Below are 17736 nucleotides of genomic sequence, written 5' to 3'. Positions count from 1 at the left end.
TGTCTTCTGGTCTTCCTTCTCACTGCTCCCACTCCCTCTTCCCATACATTTCTAGCATTTTAACTCCTCTTATGACTCTCAGATCTTTCCATCCTGCAGATTATGCCAAGGGCTTTGGTGGTCAGTATGGCATCCAAAAGGACCGAGTGGATAAGGTAAACCACCAGAACACCAGTGTCTTGAGAATGGTTCCCTGAAGTACATGGAGAAGAGTGAGAGGCAAAGCTGGAAAAAGGATGGGCAAAGCTAGGTGCCCTGTACTGTCCTCCTGGTGTCCTGCTCTCCCCATTGACTGCCCTTAGCATCTAAAGGGCATGTCTTCTGAAGCCTGATATTTTTTTTTAGTATTTATTTATTTTGGCTGTGCCGGGTCTTAGTTGTGGCACACGGACTCTTAGTTGCGGCATGCGTGCAGGATCTAGTTCCCCAACCAGGGATTGAACCTGGGCCCCCTGCGTTGGGAGCATGGAGTCTGACCCAGTGGACCACCAGGGAAGTCCCAGAAGCCTGAGCTTTAACTAAGGAGAGTGGAGGGAGGCAGAGAGACAGAGAAACAGAAAAACTCCAGGAAAAGGTATTCGAAATTTCATTGATTGCTTGGCATTGATTAACTCAATCAATAATTTCTTCCCACTCCATTCAGTCGTCCCCTACACCTCTTCATGTACTGGCCTGAGACCCTCCTGCATTCCAGGCAACTGGACTTAGAGATGTGAGATTCCAGGAACACTGAGCTTTTTAAAAGGAGAGCTAATCCCACCAGTCTAGAACTTCTTTACCCCTCTCTCTGCCACAAAACAACACTATTTGAATACCCTGTCTAACTATAAGCATCAAAAGGTTAGGGAGACCTCCTATAGTGACCCAATCACCGATACTGCCTTCTGGATTATTACCACTCCCTTCCCCGTCCCCACCACTACACATACTGTTCTCTTACCTGCAGAGTGCTGTTGGTTTCAATGAAATGGAGGCCCCAACCACAGCTTATAAGAAGACAACACCCATAGAGGCTGGTAAGTTTTAATTCCCTTTCTCTGTGCTCTTCAACCTCTTCTCCCTTCTCATTCTTTTTTCTTCTTAGACTACCTATTCCAAGCCTTTACCTACCTAGATTAGCTGAGGTAGACTTAACCCCTACCCTCATATTCCCAGATTCGCTCTCCTAGAAAAAATTAGGTTAAGTGGATATCTGAGTGACACTGGTGAAGAAACCGTAAGCAGAGAACAGAGGGAGGAAGGGAGGGAGCCATTTGGGAAGAACACATAAGGAAAGGAGCTTTGGATGGGGGATAGAGGGTAGATGGTGGCCAGAGGGCATACAGCTTTAAGAAATGTGGACAGAGAAGATGCAGGTTAGGAGAACAAGCCTTATGATTTAAAAAGGGCAAGAGTCTGAGATCACATGGCCTGGCTGTATGGAAATCTAGGCATCAGGGTTGCCTTATCCTCCTATAACCCCCTTGTTCCTTCATTGATACCTCTTTACCTCCCTTTCCATGAGTCCCCTCTCTACCTGCTCTTCTTTGGATATTTAACTGGTTCCTCTTCTTCATTCCAGTGCCACTCCCCTACCTCCAACCCAAGACAACCCTAATTTTTCTTGCCTGTGTCTGCAGCTTCCAGTGGCGCCCGTGGGCTGAAGGCAAAATTTGAATCCATGGCTGAGGAAAAGAGGAAACAGGAGGAAGAGGAGAAGGCACAACAGAAAGCCAGGCAGCAACAGGAGAGAAAGGCCTTGGTAAAGATGAGCCATGAGGCTCAGCCACCAGTGGCCACTATGGAAGAGCCGGTGGTGTCAGCCCCATTGCCCAAGAAAATCTCCTCAGAGGTAAGTGTTTGGCCCTTCGGGATCCACGTCAAGGATTCCTTGCCCAGACAAGAGCCTAAGGGGCCTGTATTCTTAGTAGAAAATAAGGCACAGGCCTCCCCTGTGTTAGGCAAAGTCTACAGTTGCTATCCCTGTCTTCAGGAAGATTTAAATCTGATTGTGTAATTAAGCTTCATATATACATATGAGAATGTTAGCTGAAAAAAACCAAGGTTTACGTAGTACAACAGAAGATAGGTCACCAGCCAGTGCAGTCAATTACTGCTGCAACAACAAGAGGAAGGAGCTGTCATTTCAGGTTGGAGCCCATCTTGAGGAATGGATGATTTGAACTGGCAGAGGTAGGAAGGGGTATTCCAGGTCAGTACAAGAGAGAAGATGGAAGTTTCTTGCTCACTGGAAAGTTGCTTCATCCTCCACAGGCCTGGCCTCCAGCAGGGAGCTGTCTGTCATCAGAGTGTGGGCCTGTGAGAACCAGTAGAGAACAACCAGTGCCTACCCAGCCCCCAAGGCAGAATCCCCCAGAGGTAAGCAGAGCCCCAAAGATTCTCTGCTCCTTCCCCATCTCCTCATGTCCTAGTAGGTGGGCTGTACAGCGTGATCAACGATCCTGGTTTGTCTGGGACTATCCTGGTCTTAGCACTGAAAGTCTTATATTCTGGGAAATCACCCAGTCCTGGGAAGACTAGGATATTTAGTCATCCTAGCTGTCATCTTTCACCTTTTTTTTTTTTTGCTTTTGCTTTTGCTTCAATGTTTTCTTGGTCTTCCAAGCATTCTGACTTGCTTTCTGCTTCCCTTCTATCATCTTTTGGTAGGTGCTTTGAGTGGATGGGTGTGGGAGGTTGATGAATGAAGAGGGATGAAAGATTGTGTTCCCTAGGAGAGGCTGTTAGAAGGATGCAAGGATGGAGGGTAGAATGGAAGCATGGGGATGGGTGGGGTCTTAGCAGTCCTCCATTGGGAGATTTTGGAGAGGCAGCTCCTGGTGAACAGATGTCACCCTGCTTCACACTGTCTCTTCTCAGGACAATGAGGAGCCCCCAGCTCTGCCCCCCAGGACTCCAGAAGGCTTCCAGATGGAGGAAGAGCCAGTGTATGAAGAAGCGCCTGAGCCTGAGCCCGAGCCCGAGCCTGAACCAGAGAATGACTATGAGGATGTTGGGGAAATGGACAGACATGAGCCAGATGAGGAACCAGAGGGCGACTATGAAGATGTGCTCGAGCCTGAGGATCCCTCTTTTTCCTCCACTCTGGCTGGTGAGTGGTGGGGCAGCTCCTTTTGGTCAGCTGTAGGGGAGAGGAAGAGGGAGAATTCCCCCATTACACAGAAGGACCTGTCTGTTTTCCTTCTCCATGTTGATGAGACCATATTCATATTTCTCATTATGCAGGATCATCAGGCTGCCCGGCTGGGGCTGGGGCTGGGATCTCAGCTGTAGCCCTGTATGATTACCAAGGAGGTAGGTTGGGAGCGGCCTGAGGGGTCTGGTGCCTGGAGGCCCTTGATACATGAGAACGGGGATGGATTCTGGGGGTCAGGATAGGGCCCAGACTTGGTATCAAGAACAGGCCTATTTCCCTTCCTGAGGTTTAAAGGGGACACAAGGGTGGAGGGATTCCTGCCTGACCATCCTAATATCCTGTCAATTTTCTCCCCAGAGGGAAGTGATGAGATTTCCTTTGACCCAGATGACATCATCACTGACATTGAGATGGTGGATGAGGGCTGGTGGCGGGGACGTTGCCACGGCCACTTTGGACTCTTCCCTGCAAATTATGTCACGCTCCTCCAGTAACTGTGGCTGTCTGTCTTCTGCACTGTGACTTCCCTTGTCCCAAGTGGCTCTGCCTCCACCCGCTTTCCATTTCTGCTGCAAGTGTCTGACAGGATGTCATGACTTGCCTGAACCTCTAGACAGACTTGTCTCTCCCTCTCCATTAGGGTTTGGGGCAGAGACAGCATGAGGAAGGAGGTCTCCTTCTCCTCGGTGTCCTGTCTATCCTGGATACCCTAGATGATCTCAGGGATGTTTATCTTGTGTCCTGCCTCCTTCCCCATGAATCCCCCCTCTGACACCCACCCACCCCCCACTCTATCTTCCTTTGTTTGTGAACTCTGAGCTTCCTAGTTTGCTTACCTGGGAAGGTATGTTTATATTTCCTGGTTGTGCTGTTTGCTCACTTTCCTTCTCTGCAGAAATATCTCTGAATCTTTTCTCTGCTCAGTCCTAAAGTGGAAATAAAGCGGGACCATGACTCACCTCTATTCTGAGGTAAATAGTACTTTTTAATGCAGCCCTCAATGGTCCTGACTCTCATGGCTCCAATTCTCCTCCCATCTTTCAGGGATATCCAGAAAACTCCCTCCTCCACTGCCCATCACTCTGCACCCTGGATGTCAAGGGCCGTGCCCTTTCCTTAGACTCTACTGATACCCAGTCCAAAACAAGATGGGCCTGGGGAATGGCAGTAAGGTAGGGGAACAGGGGCCAGGAAGGGTCCATGATAAGACAGTTCAACTTCTGCTGGCTTCAGCAGTTGTGAGAGGCCAGCTGCTTTCTGCCTGGGAGTAATGACTACACTCTTTTCGTGCATAATGATTCTTGAGGCAAAAGCACAAATTAGGGGAAAGAAAGGAGGAAAAGATTTAGCCAAGAGAAAAAGACTAAAACTAAAGAAACAATGAGGTGTTAAGAGGATTTAGAGTGAGAGTGGCCTCTGCTAGAGAAAGTCTAGGCTTCCTTGTAGCTGGATGAATGAAATCGATGGTCATGTAAGAAGGTAGATTGAGGAAGCTCATAAAGTTTCTGTGTGGTCCAGAGCTGAGGCTGCTGATAGGAGAAGAAGTGAGGACCTTTGGACGGCCAGTGATAGGCAAAAAGCAAATCACCAAGCAAAGTATGGGGATGAGGGAGAATGAAAGGCCAGGACACGGTGAGTTTATTCTAACCCCCAGGCCATTGGGCTTGGCAAGGTCCAGAATAGGAGATCCTAGGCAAAACCAAAATCAAATCGAAATGAAAGTCAGGGATTTGGTATAGGGGATCTTTGATTGGTGGAAAATAGAAGTCTGTGCTATAACCGGTATCTGAAGTTGGATTCAGCTTTCAAAGATGGAGAAGACAGTGGGATCAAGGAAGAGCTAGGATTGGTGTCTGAGACCCATAGTTGCTGCAGGACTTTATAAAAGTCCTTAAAAGTTCAGTGGTGAGCTGTCCATGTGCTTAGAGCACTGCATCCCTCAGGCTCATTCCTTGGCTTTTCTTCAAGACACACACTCCTTTGTTTCCACAGCGACTTCTATGCCAGTGAATCACACATCTGTCTCTACACCTCACTTATAAGATTCACCCAGTTAGACTTTCAGAGTGAAAAGCAGCTTTTATTTCTGCCTATAGAGACATTGGGGTTTCCAGTGCATAGAGGTAAGTCATACTAGATATACACAATCTCATTCTTCACTTCAGTTTGATCTGACATCACACATAGATCAGACTTTTGCAGTGGTTTTATTCTTACATCCAAGTTCCACCTTGCTTTTCACTTTTCCCTTCATTATAAGACAGAAACTTCTTTTCCAGATCCTTATATTATTAAGGCAATAAAGTCCTTTCTGCCTCAGTTCTATAGACCTCGCCCTCCACATTTGGCTGATCTCTACTTGGACTGACTTTCTTGGCGGTGATTCTCTTCAAGGGCTCTGCTCGCAGACACCTCCCTGTCCAGGCTCCTATTCTTGGGTCCACAGTCCCCTTTCACTCTCCTTAGCTGCTTCTTAATCTGAAGCCGTGTCTAGCTGTCTTGCCTCTCTCAGGTGATGCTTGCTGCTCACGCTGCTCACTACAGCTTCATCCCACTAATCAAATCATCTGTCTAATCCACCATCTCTCTAAAAGGCTTCCCTTTTTCTCCAGTTGCCCTCTCACCATAAGATGTGCTTGATTGTGTAGGCCAGCGGATACCTGCAATACTCTGGTTTCCTGCGACATATACAATTAGATACCTTGTAAAATGTGTTTGATGATGTTGATCAGCTCAGTATTGTGCTGAAGGCAGCAGCTGGGAAAGTAAAGCGTGCCTGGAAGGGTGGGGCCCACAGAGCAGTGCGGTTAGTCTCCTGAATGCCCTCCTGCACCCTGGGCTGCCCAGAATGTCAAGGAAGAGCCCTCTGCTCTCTTCCTTTCTCTATACTTCTCTTGCAGCTCATGTTAGCCCCGGATTTTCACCTCCCTTAGTCTACAGCTCCCCTTGCTTTCTTTTTCTAATAAAATAAGAAACCCAAAATGGATTTTCAGAACTTTCTTCCTCCATATAGGAAGGACTAGATTCAAAACACATGGAACTGAACCCTGGATCAGTTCCTTTTCTCCCACTTCACTGCTTAGCTGTCGCAGTTATTCATCTTCACTGAATAAAATCTTAGCTCATGTTCTAGTTATATTTTTTAGAAAATGGCACCTTATATACAAATGTGAAATATAAACCAAACAATAAGGATTAGGAAAAATAGAGTTACGTTACTCAGTAGTACCAAGTGGCACATTATAATGGAAGATGAGCATACTTCTACTCTGGGATTTGCTTTAATGCCTTCTTGACTCTTCTCAGGGGTGTCATCTACTTCATCTATACCAGCTCTGAACCATGTTCAGAGGGGAACCCAGGCAATAACAAACATTCATATTGACTAGACTGTTTATTGTTGTTGTTGGTTAAATTCTTTGTTCTCTGCTCCCCCACAATGCCCATCCTCCTTTTCCCTTCTTTCTCACTTGCTGAGGACTGCTAGGAAAATGGCATCAATTAAAGAGAGAGGGTTAGGGTTAGGGCTAGGGCTAGGGTGAGGGTTAGGGTTAGGGTTAAGATAAATAGCTCAGCCTTCCTGGCTTCAGCTATACCTGGAGAGCTGATAGGATATACTTTTTGCACTGTGACCCAGGGACGTGAAGCCACACCAAGCAAACCATCTCCATTTGGTTCCCAACTTAAAATCATCATGTGTCTAAAACCTATTTGGTAAAGAAAGAAGAGCTGCATGAAATCATGACCATTGTAGATAACTATGTGAGATAAGAATTTGCTGTACTAAAAAGCTTATCCTAATTTACTGCCATCAGCATGTCGTTCTTTAGGGCAGTTGTTCTCAACCAGGAGCGATCTTGCTCCCAGAGGATTTTTAGCAATGTCTGGAGACATTTTTGGTTGTTATAGCTGTAGCGGTGCTACTAGTATCTATTGGATAGAGGTCAAGGGTGTTGCTAAACATCCTATAACACATAGGGCAGTCCCTTATGACAAAGAATTATCCAGTCTAAAATGTCAGTAGTTCCATGAAACCCTGCTTTAAGGGATGCCAGCTTCTATTGTGTAGTTTTATCTTACTTGTGTTCTCATAAGTTTTAACTATTTGTTACCAAAACCCAGAAGTGTCACGCACTTTTGACAGAATGCAGTCATGGCCAGCAATAGGTAGGAGCAATTATAGGGAATCACTAGGTTCAGATGTCTTCCTTCTCAAGAATCCCGATGGGGTACTCAAGTGATGTCTAGGACCTGGCGACTGGTACCACAGGAGCTGCAGTGGGCCTCGTCTGGACTTTTCCAAATGCGAGGTCTCCTTGGGCTACCCTGTGCATTCTGACATGACACTGAAGTTGGTGTTAGTGTCTTGTGATCATTTCACTTAGCCCAGGGTGGTGCTGGCCCGTGCCTGTGCTCTCCCTAATCCAGACTGAGAATATAATTTTCAGAGGAAAAGAACCTTGACTCTCAAGCCACTATTAAAATGTTTGAAAGTAGGCTCTGGCTTTTGGTCCTAATTTTCTCCATAAATATAATATCTCCTCTGGATTCTTCTTCATTTTTCAAGGCTGTCCTTCTATATGTTGCCAAGATTCTACACAACAATCTCATTCTAGGACCTCATTTCTACCTCTCATCCTTTGGCCTTTGGTGTCCTCGAGGCTGTTGTGCTTAGCCTAGGTCTCTATTCTTTCGGGCTGTTTGGACTGTCTGGGCTTAGAGGCAGTGGGGCAACTAAAAAAAGCCCTGGACTTGGCTGTCAGGACAACCCCAGCTCCAGAAACTTCAAACTGTGCCCTTCACCCTGGGTGCCCTGGGAGGCATGTCAGTCCCCATCCCTACATTGCCTGCTCCATATCATTACAAGTGCTTATAAACTGAAAAGCTCTCCACAAAAGCACAGGCCTGTGCTGGTTATGGAATTTCACGGCTCTCTCATCTCATCTTCCAAATGGCCTCAAGTCACCTATTTAAAATACTTCACAGACTGATTTATTTTAGAAAAAGAGTGTGGGGGGAGGGAGGAAATAAGTTATCAGTATGGCACTATAGCAGTTATACAAGCCATGGCTTAGGAAATTCTTTGGCCTTGTGCAGCTGCTCAGGTTTTGAAGGACATTGCATGTTCCAAAACACCCAGATAAGCACATTTGCAGTTTACAGAAGGAAGTCCTCAAAACCAAACTCTGTCGAACTTTCAGTAACCCTGAGTGGGAATCCAAGAAGGGTGGCTTCTGAGCCTTCAGTAGGTGTGTCTTCCTCTTGGTCTGGCATTAAAGGTGGTGACTAAAGTCTCTGAGGCCTGCTCACGGGGCTGACACATGCTGGTCAAAAGAATCGGGTCAGTCTTGTGTTCTACAACGTTGAAAGGACAGGACTTCAGGTGCTCAGACATGGAGGCAACTTCATTAAACTCCCAGCCCTTGACTTTGGAGAAGAGGCTGCTGAATTGCCAGATCTATGAGGAAAGAGAGAAGTTCCAAAGTAAACACTGGGGTGTTACCCTCAGGCCAGCTTTGTTTGAACAGTGTGGGGAAATGCCTTTCTGTTCTTAGATTCCTGAGAGCATTTAGTGGCCGCAGCATACATTTGTTAGTCCTTTCTCCAGCATCCAATTCCTAGTTCCCCCTTGCAACTGATAATCATCCCAGCCAGCCATGTGTTGATTGGAAATGACTAACACCAACCTGCTTATTGACATATACCCTTCCCCCATCCCCCACCTCCCCAGGAACAGTGGTTAGTTCTAGAATAGACATATGGTTCAAATCAGGACAACCAGTGCCAATGAGACTCTACTCCAGAAACTTTGTTTGTGATACCAAGAAGCAGATTCTCTTTTCCCCTCTGTGCTTGAACTTGGAAGCTACAGTCTTAGGAGCTTCTGGCAGCCACCAGGGACCACGAAGGGAGAACTGTGTCTTAGAGTGGAGCCACAAGCGAGGAAGTAGAGATAAGAAATAGAGAGTAAAAAGGTCATTTGGGGGCATTTTGAGCTGCTAGATCAAGCCATACCTGAAGCCATCACCTTTGCACTCTTCAGTTATATGGGCCAATAAATTCCCTTTATTGTTTTTCATGTTAAGTTGGTTTTCTATTGCTTAAAACTAAAACTAAATTAGTATGTTAACTAATAAGAGTCTCAGTAGAACAGAAACCTTAGGAGAAATCTAGAAGTCTGGCACTCAAATCCCTGTGGGCCTTTCCACCTAGGATGTGGTGGCAAAGCCACTAGTTTTAAAATCTGCCTATGAGGATAGGCATAATCTGATATCCTTCAACCTGATCATTTCACCCTCAGTTTCTTGTCATTGTTACTATATAAGAAAAGTGTATCCTGTGATCTTGGAACTATTTCCCTTTGTACTTTAAAAGGCCATTTTAATATAAGCATTCTTTAGTTCCAACTAAACTCTCTTTCTTCCTTTCTGCAAGGAAATTAGTTTGTCCCAAATGATATTTAAGAGTGGTCAGCAATCACTGAATTGGGAAAAAATGTGAGCCAAAAAATAATGAAATTTCTAGTATGTAACTTAAATTATTTGCATTTGATTTTACAGAGGAAGATATTAGGTAGTTCTAAATGATACATTGTATCTTGGCAATACAATTCCCAAAGGCAGGGTCTTAGTCTTATTCACGTTTATGCCTAACACATGGTTGGTTGGCAGTCATTACCTAACACATGGATTGCAGGCATGGATTCAAGCATGAATTCATGAGGGAGAGTCTGATAATTATTTTTTGAAGAAGACTGCTCAGGGAATAAATAATAGAAAATATGCAAGATGTTTTAGACATAATAAAAATAGATGTAAACATCTCCTAACTCCCCAATACCAGTTTGCATATACCCACATACTGGGAAGAGACTCAACAGTGAGATTTTGGAATTATTGACCTAAATGGGCATCATAAATTTGTGATTCACATTACCAATATATGTACCATAAGAAAGGATGCTATGGTGCTATGGCACCTTGGATATGACGAATTGGGAGTTTCACTTCTATAGAGTACAAGCCAATAGAACTTATACAGTTAAGCAAGCCTAACCTGATTGGGAAAGGGGGATGAGGTTTTTCCAAAGGGAAAGATTCTTTGATCTATACAGCAGAGTTTTTAAAAAAAAATTAAATAAGCATTTGAACCAGGGGAAATCAGTGGACCAAATTATTTTAGAATTTCAAAATGAATTCAACAGGGGCAAAACTTGTTTGTAAATAAATTAGTTGACATAGGGCTGAGGAGAATTTGTTGGCATATTGTATCAGTTGGAGTCCAGGCAGAAAACAGATGGCACACTCAAACTGGGTAATCTGAAGAGAATTTTATAAAGGAATGATATACAAATGTGTGGGCAGGGTATAGAAAACCCAGGCTAGTAACAATCTAGAGTGTTACTACCCTGGGCCTGAAAGGGAGGAAGGAAGTCAATGGAACCCAGAATCGGTAACCTATCAGATATCAGATACAGTTGGAGGGACATGGCCAGTGCAAAATGTCATGGAGGGGAGAATGCATGCAGGAAGGAAGCCAGAAGAATAGCCATGTCAACCTCACTCTTCTCCCTCCTGACCATCTCCTGCTGATACACTCCCGTTAGATTAGCCCAACTGGAAGCTGGAGGGCAGGGGAGCTGGTTAAGCTAGTCTGTAAAGATCAGCCTCCTGGGGGACAGATCACGATGGAGAATGGATCGTGTGAGCAAACGGAAGACATGCAGGACACATACATAAATAGGCATTACCATTTGTATTGCCATTTTTATATTTATGGGTCTGTCTCCTCTACTATGCTGACCTCCTTGAGTTCATAGACTGTGTTTTATTCCCGGTAACCTAGTACAATCTCAGTGCCTAGCACACGGCTTGGTGCACAGAAGGCCCTTAGTAAATACTTATTGAATGAATGAATAAGTGAATGACTATTTACTTGCCTTTCTGTGAACTCTCCACGAGGTGCCTCCATGGGAATACCTCTTCTTCTTCCACTGCAGGAGGACCATCCCTCTCTCTTGTAACAAAGTGGCACAGATATTCCTCGTCAGCACGGACACCTGGGAGAGCTGGGCTAGGCTGATGCTGTCTAAGAACCCAGCAATGTACTGCAAAACCTCCAGGGGCAGGCTGGTTAGAGAATTCTGGGTTTTTCCTTCACGGCCTGAGAGATGGTTGTTCCCTCCCTCACTCAGCTCTGAAGCAACCTCCGGCTTGATGGCAAAGGTCTTGAGCTCCTGACTATAGATTACTTTTGCCTTTTTCCCTGGGGGACAGAAATGGTTTTGAATAAAGGTACATCCCAAGTAGGCAAGGGGGCATCGGTGCTGGAACCAACCATTGAGACATGACTGAATGTCTGTGTGGACATTCTTGAAATGTAGGGGAAATTCATCCCTCCTGAAGAATTTGTTGCAAGTGAAAGTAAAGGCAGAACTGCTCTTGTTGTGTCTCCTGGTCACACACTCACTGTGGAGCTCCATATGGAGCCCATTCAGATTAGCAGTGGTTAGAAGGTCAGCCAGCACCGTCCTGGAGGAAAATTGTTCTGGCTCAAAACTGTATGTCTGTGTAGCAAAATCCATGAACAGCCCATCAATGCTCCTGGACTCAGAGATGACATGACCTTTGAGTTCTCTTTCCAGAGCACACAGCAGGGTGGTCTTGATGAGATCTGATTTGGGGAGGTCCTCCACAGTGATCCCTAAATCCAAAGTATCTACTGCCTTGTGTTCACTTGGCCTACTACTCAACAAGGTGTCTCTGAGGTGAGCCCGCTTCCCACAGTAGCTCATGGGAACTTTGAAGGTGTAAACAGTCTTCACTTCCTGAGCCTCGAGTTTGCCATAAACAAAGTCTCTCTCTTTAGGTGTACAAGCAGGCATCTGACCAAAGTGAATAAGCATCCTCCCATTGTGCACCAGGTACATATTATAGTCCTTTGCATCCATGGCTGTTTTCAGTCTTTCCAGAACACCATCCTGCCAAGGGGCAAGCCCTGACTTTTCTATGGCTTCATGAAAGTCCTGCTGCTTCTGGTCTTCCTGTGTTTCCTTCCCTTTGGCAGCGCTCTTTTCTACCATGTTGTTGCTGCTGGAAATCTGTTCTTTCTCTGGGCCATCCCTGCTCTTGCTCTCACTGCTCACTGATGAGCTCGTTAAAGCAGACGCCGCATGCTCTTTGCTGAACATATTTTCCCACTTGTCAAACTTGGCTAGGTCCATCCCTTCTTTGGTTTTGGCTAATACCTCTCGTTCTTCTGGACTCAGCTCTGCCACCTCTCCATTGGTGGTTGACAGAGAGCCGCTTGTTACCAAACCAGCATCTGCCCCACCCACCGCTCCTTCCATTTCCTTCCAACTGGCTTCACCATTCATGGTAGGTTCCTCTTCCATGGATTCTCTAGTTTCTGGGAAAAGTTCTACCATTTTCAGAGATCTAAAGAGGACCTTCTGGTCTTGGAGGGCCAGGGCTGTGTCCAAGCACTCCTCATTGGGGGTCTCTTTCATGATGTTCTCGTGAAGGGCTGTTTCAGAGTCCATGTTTGGCCAGCGGTTCCACTCCATGGAGCAGCAGACCACGCTGGCGGGGCACACTTGCAGGTGCTTGGCCAGCTTGTGACGGGAAATGGAAAGGGGGCAGCCATATTCGGAGTTGAGGCACGGAACCTGCTCTAAAGGGCACAGGAGCTCGTGCTCTGCCTCTTTGCACATGTGGAAGGTAGCACCGCAGGACAGGTGGCAGTTTATCACCAGGCAGGAGACACCAGGCTCCATAGGCATGTGGCAGTGACGGTTGAAGCATCTGTCACAGTGCCTGTGCTGCCCTGGTGGAGGCCTGCACGCCCTACGCTGGAGACACCAAAGGCAAGGGGAAAGAGAAAACAAATGACTGCTGGAAGAGAAGCTCTATGCGTGTCTGTGAGTGTTTAAGTTTTAATTGACTTATTTCCTGTTTATTCATGTTTATTGTAGGAATCTTGAAAAATATAGAAAATCATAAGAAGAAAGCAAAAATACTCATAATCCCACACAACCTAGAAATAACAGCTATCAATACTCTTCTCTTTATTTCCCAATAGTTTATTCTATGTATTAGCTGTGTTGAGAATAGAAAAAAAACAAAGGTGAAAGTAATGGGCTACAAGGGTGACAATTGCTATTTTTGAGTTGTGGGTTGTGGAGGATTTATATGACACAGTTAATACTATGAATACAATTTTGCATTCTGCTTTAACTTGCTATTATGACATGTCTAGGCTGTTTTATTAATTTTTCTTTGCAAACTTTCTTCATAATGGCAGTGTAACATTCCAGAATGAGTGTTCTGTCATTCATTTAACCAACTACCACTAGGGGGTATGCTGGGAGGACATGGGGCATGTCTGATTTTGTTCACATCTTGGTCCCCAGCACCTGTCACAGGGCCTGGACCATTGTAAGCACTCAGTAATATTTGCTGAATGAAGGAATTGTTAGCCATTTAGGTTATACCTGGATTTTTTGCTTTTTCATATGTAAAGTTTTACTAAAAATCTTTGCTCACAGATCTTTCTCAGGTCTATGATTTCCCCCTATTCTGTGTCGGTTTCTTCTAGGTTCTGCTCTAGCGTCTATGGTTCGGCCAATATATATCATCAGACCAAAAGGATAAATCTGCCAGATGCTTGGGCTACAGGCTAAATGAAGCCAGACCTGGACCTGTGAAAGGTAAAGTTCCAATAAGCACCTGGTACTTACCATAGCTTCCAAATTTCTTCTTGCTTTGTAACTCTAGGGGAAAATATAAATATACAAGTATGAATGATTAGTAAGAAAAGTATTTTATCTGTTTTAAAAGGGGCCAAAGAGACTTCATGTATTCTTCCACCACCCTGGAGGTAAGTGTCCTGGCCCATATTTTGCAGTCAAATATACTCTACCTAGATACAACAATTGTTAACATTTTGCCCCTTTCACTTTCTCTCTCTCTCAACACACACACACATTTTTTGCCAAACCACTTGAAGATAAGTTGCTGATGTCATGACACTTCATCTGTAAGTACTTCAGCATGTATTTTCTAAGAATAAAGACATTTTTTTGTAACTACAGTAACATTATCTCACCTAAGAAAACTAAAAATAATTTTCTAATATCATGTAACATGCTGTCTATATTCAAATTTTCCCAATTATCTCCAAAATATCTTCCGTACTTTTTAAAAAACAACTCAGTTTTGAACTGAGGATCCCTTTAAGGTTAATTTATTACATTTGCGTGTTAAATCTTTTTAGCCTCTTTTCCTCTGGAAAATCCCCCTCAACTTTTCTTTTTTAGAAGAGACAGCCTTAAATCTCAAGGAAATTGTATGCTAGTTCATTCATGTATTCATTTGTTCATCCATTCATTCAACAAACATTTTTGATTACCTACTATGTACCAGTAAGTGAGCATAAGGGTCACCCGGACTGCTTGTTAAAGTGGCTTTAAACACTATTGTTCATTAGAATCAGCTGTGATTCTTGTTAAATGTATAGATCCCCACTGTTCAATATGGTAGCCACATGTGGCTATTTAAATTAATCAAAATGAACTAGAATTAATAATTCAGTTCCTCAAGTCATATTAGCTACACTTCAAGTGTTCAGTAGCTACTCTATTGGACAACACTGCTATAGATGCTGGCTGCACCCCTGACCTGAGCGAAGGGTGTATCCTGGAATTTACATTCTTAACACATTCCCCATCTGACTCATGCACTATAAGTGTGGAAGAGGGATCACGCCAGAATCCCTCTTAGGCTATAGAGGGATACCTCATACCCTAATAGTCAGCCTGACCATCAGTAGCTTCAGGGTTAACTAGAAGATTAATCAGACAGAGAGGGAGCTGAGCAGAGTGGAAAAGCTGTGAGGGTAGGACTGAGATGGAGCAGAATAGGATCAGGCAAAGAGCACATCTTTTGGATGCAAGAGTCTAGCTACTTGATCTTTTAACATACAATTGAACATTCAGGTAGGCTCCTGCCATATTCCAGATCACTCCTGGGGGGGAAAAGCCCATTATGGACTTATAGAAATTCATAAATGTTAGGCTCAAGCATCTAGAATTATTTGGTACTCAGTAAGGAACCATTTACCATTGTAATTGGGGTGTTAACCAGTAGTAGTGGAAGAATGGAGTGGAAAGACCTAGCGTTAGAAACTGCTATGTAGAGAACATGACGGAGGCTGAGATTGTGAGACTGATGACAATAGAAACAGGCAAGATGAGACAGACAGGAGACATTACAAGGGAGGATCAACTAACATTTTTGCTTCTGGCTGGAGATGGGGGAAGAAGAAGAGTCAAAGGTGATGCCAAGAAGGTGAACTAAGAAGAGAGAATGTTGGGTGTAATTCTGAGAAAAATAGAGGTCTAAGAAGGGAACTGTTTTGGGAAGAAAAATGGGTCCAGCGAGTGTAATACAAGTTGCTTTAGGTGATGACAGATCATGTGGGTGGGAAGATGAGGGGTTAGAATGTAGAGATTCAGACTTGAGAATTATCCACTTAAAAGTAAGAGGAAGCCATAACTGGGGAAGTGAGAACACAGAATAGAAATCTGAGCCATGAAGTACAAGGCTAAGTATGACCACTTTCGGGACAATAAGAAGCAGCAGAGCCAGAGAAGGAGAGACCAGTGAGCTAAGAGAGTCAGGACTATTGTTGCTAGATGTAAAGGAAAGGGTGAGTGATGGCCTCCAATGCTGCTGTGAGGTTAAGAACAGGGATGACAATGCCACTGCTCATGGCAGGTCCCCAAAGAGCCCTTGCCAGAGCATTTGCATTTCATCTGTGAGGTGGGACCCTTGGCCATTCAAAATCTAGCATTTGTTTGGAGTAGAGGAGAAAGCTATTAAGCACACACTCCAATGTTGGCAGGGCCTGTGCCCTGGCTGGGAGAACGTGATCATCTGCTTTCTATTCATAATAGACATTCATCAAGAATGGACTCTGAATGACTCAGGGTCCCCTGTTGGTTTCTAGATGGGGAAGAAGAGGCAGATCACAAATGGAGTAAGGTTATGTGAAAAAAGCTAATAGCACCAGGAATATCCAACTTCGTATTTGCCAACCGGGTTGTGTCACAAAGTTGAGCCCAGTTTCCAGCAAGGGCAAAGCAGCTCTGGCTAGTTCTGTGCACTCAATGTATGTAGTGAGAACTCTGCCCCTATCAGCAGGCACGTGTCTGGCTGGAGGGACAATAGTGATGAACTCTAAGCCCAATCATTTCTTTTTCTCCCCCTTCTTCCTCTTCCTCTTCCTCTCCTTCTCCTTCTTCTCCTTCTTCTTTTTTTAATTGAAGAATAGTTGATTTACAATGTTGTGTTAGTTTCAGGTGTACAGCAAAGTGATTCAGTTATATATACACCTATATCAATTTTTTAAGATTATTTTCCCTTATAGGTTATTACAAAATACTGAGTATAATTCTCTGTGCTACACAGTAGGTCCTTGTTGCCAATCATTTCTTATCCTTCAGCATTATAAAGATGGTTCTTAGCAACAGCGTTATTGAAGCTGGGAACATTTGTGGTGGAGTCTTATTGCTCTCCATCTCTTTGAGGTTATTTGAAAATACTCCTTTAAGAGAAAAGAAAAGCAATGAAGGCAGGCAACAAGGATACTGTTGCTTTATGTTGCTATTTAAGGATCTTCTGCCAGGCTCTGGAGCTACCCCAGATGAGTGACTTTGAGAGAAGGCATGTGCTGAGCAGAAAGACACTGAGTGGAGATGACTTTTTGGAGACATTTGTCAGTGGAGGAAAGGAGAAAGACAAATATAGCCTAAGGGCATAAAAAAATCACATCTGAACCTTTTGTTGTATATCTGGGGGAAATCTTTCCCACAGAGATAAAGGACAATCCAAAATTGTTGATAGTCTAATTATTGCTGGAGAAACAGGGTAACCAATCATCCTGGTTTGCCTCGGTCTCTCCTGGTTTGAGCACTGAAAGTCCCAGGTCCCAGGAAACCTCTTATTCCCAGGCAAACTTAGACAGCTGATTGGTCACCTTAAGTTGGAGTCAGCTGGTGTTGCCTCAATTTAATCAAATTAGATTTATCATTGGTTGTCTTGTGACATGAGATGCCCTGTTCTCCCAATTTCTGTTCCTGTGCAGTGACTGGATTCTTATCCTCCATGGGGTCTGTCTGAGTTTCCAAGATGGAGTGATTTCTCCATTTTGGATGTCATAGTGAAAGAGAAATAAAATATTAGTGCTTAACATGTGCATTTACATAACATCTCATTTAATCCTCACAATAATAATGAGAGGTGGGTATTACCATCTCCAGTTTACTGATAAGGACACTGAGGCACAAAGAAGCCTAAGTTTGTCTGGCTTCAAACTCTACTGTCTGCTACATCACACTGTGTCCATCAGAGACCCATAGAGACATTTGTGGTCCATCTCCATGATTTGGGGAGAATGCAAGCCCATGGCTGGAGTCTGTAAGGGAAAAGCCTTTTTTTCCCCCAGTTGGGGCACAGAAAGGTGTCTACCTGTATAATCTTTCCAAATTGTAGAGAAGCTGGATGCTTCACATTAGGAAGATCCTCCATGCCTATGATGAT

The 17736-nt window shown here is 44.4% G+C and overlaps 2 protein-coding genes across 14 annotated transcripts in view; one reads left to right on the top strand and one right to left on the bottom strand.

The window, feature by feature from the left end:
* Window positions 1-17736, top strand: part of HCLS1 (hematopoietic cell-specific Lyn substrate 1) — a 41316-nt gene that overhangs the window by 22620 nt on the left and 960 nt on the right. For 2 of the 13 annotated variants that reach the window (XM_089909988.1, XM_089909976.1), the window contains exons 8-16: window positions 100-155; window positions 947-1016; window positions 1620-1831; window positions 2254-2358; window positions 2860-3091; window positions 3226-3294; window positions 3494-13055; window positions 13733-13844; window positions 13975-14014. In XM_089909988.1, the coding sequence (XP_089766114.1) occupies window positions 100-155; window positions 947-1016; window positions 1620-1831; window positions 2254-2358; window positions 2860-3091; window positions 3226-3294; window positions 3494-3630 (881 nt within the window). In that variant the 3' untranslated portion in view covers window positions 3631-13055; window positions 13733-13844; window positions 13975-14014. Of the gene's footprint in view, window positions 1-99; window positions 156-946; window positions 1017-1619; window positions 1832-2253; window positions 2359-2859; window positions 3092-3225; window positions 3295-3493; window positions 13056-13732; window positions 13845-13974; window positions 14015-14143; window positions 14174-17736 lie in introns of all 13 variants that reach the window. The other 11 variants (XM_089909987.1, XM_089909983.1, XM_089909981.1 and 8 more) reach the window with 11 other exon arrangements.
* Window positions 8139-17724, bottom strand: FBXO40 (F-box protein 40). Its single transcript, XM_022580787.3, has 4 exons — window positions 17665-17724; window positions 13875-13907; window positions 11076-13043; window positions 8139-8594 (listed from the first exon to the last, which is right to left on the bottom strand). Exons 1-4 carry the CDS (start codon window positions 17722-17724, stop codon window positions 8379-8381), a joined length of 2277 nt encoding a protein of 758 aa, XP_022436495.3. The 3' UTR covers window positions 8139-8378.

The sequence above is a fragment of the Delphinapterus leucas genome, chromosome 4, assembly GCF_059928025.1.
Source record: "Delphinapterus leucas isolate spDelLeu-1000000601 "Yukka" chromosome 4, BTC_Dleu_Yukka2, whole genome shotgun sequence".
In the NCBI taxonomy this organism is placed as follows: domain Eukaryota; kingdom Metazoa; phylum Chordata; class Mammalia; order Artiodactyla; family Monodontidae; genus Delphinapterus; species Delphinapterus leucas.
This window is presented reverse-complemented; position numbering and strand designations above follow the sequence as displayed.

Excerpts from the sequence above, each read along its gene's own strand:
- FBXO40 (XM_022580787.3), bottom strand. The coding sequence starts at position 17,724 with ATGGAGGATCTTCCTAATGTGAAGCATCCAGCTTCTCTACAATTTGGA. Across the intron at positions 13,044-13,874 it reads GAAGAAATTTGGAAGCTATG|AGCTTCTCTTCCAGCAGTCA; the intron begins GTAAGTACCAGG and ends AGACACGCATAG. Across the intron at positions 8,595-11,075 it reads CGTGGAGAGTTCACAGAAAG|ATCTGGCAATTCAGCAGCCT; the intron begins GCAAGTAAATAG and ends CTTTCCTCATAG.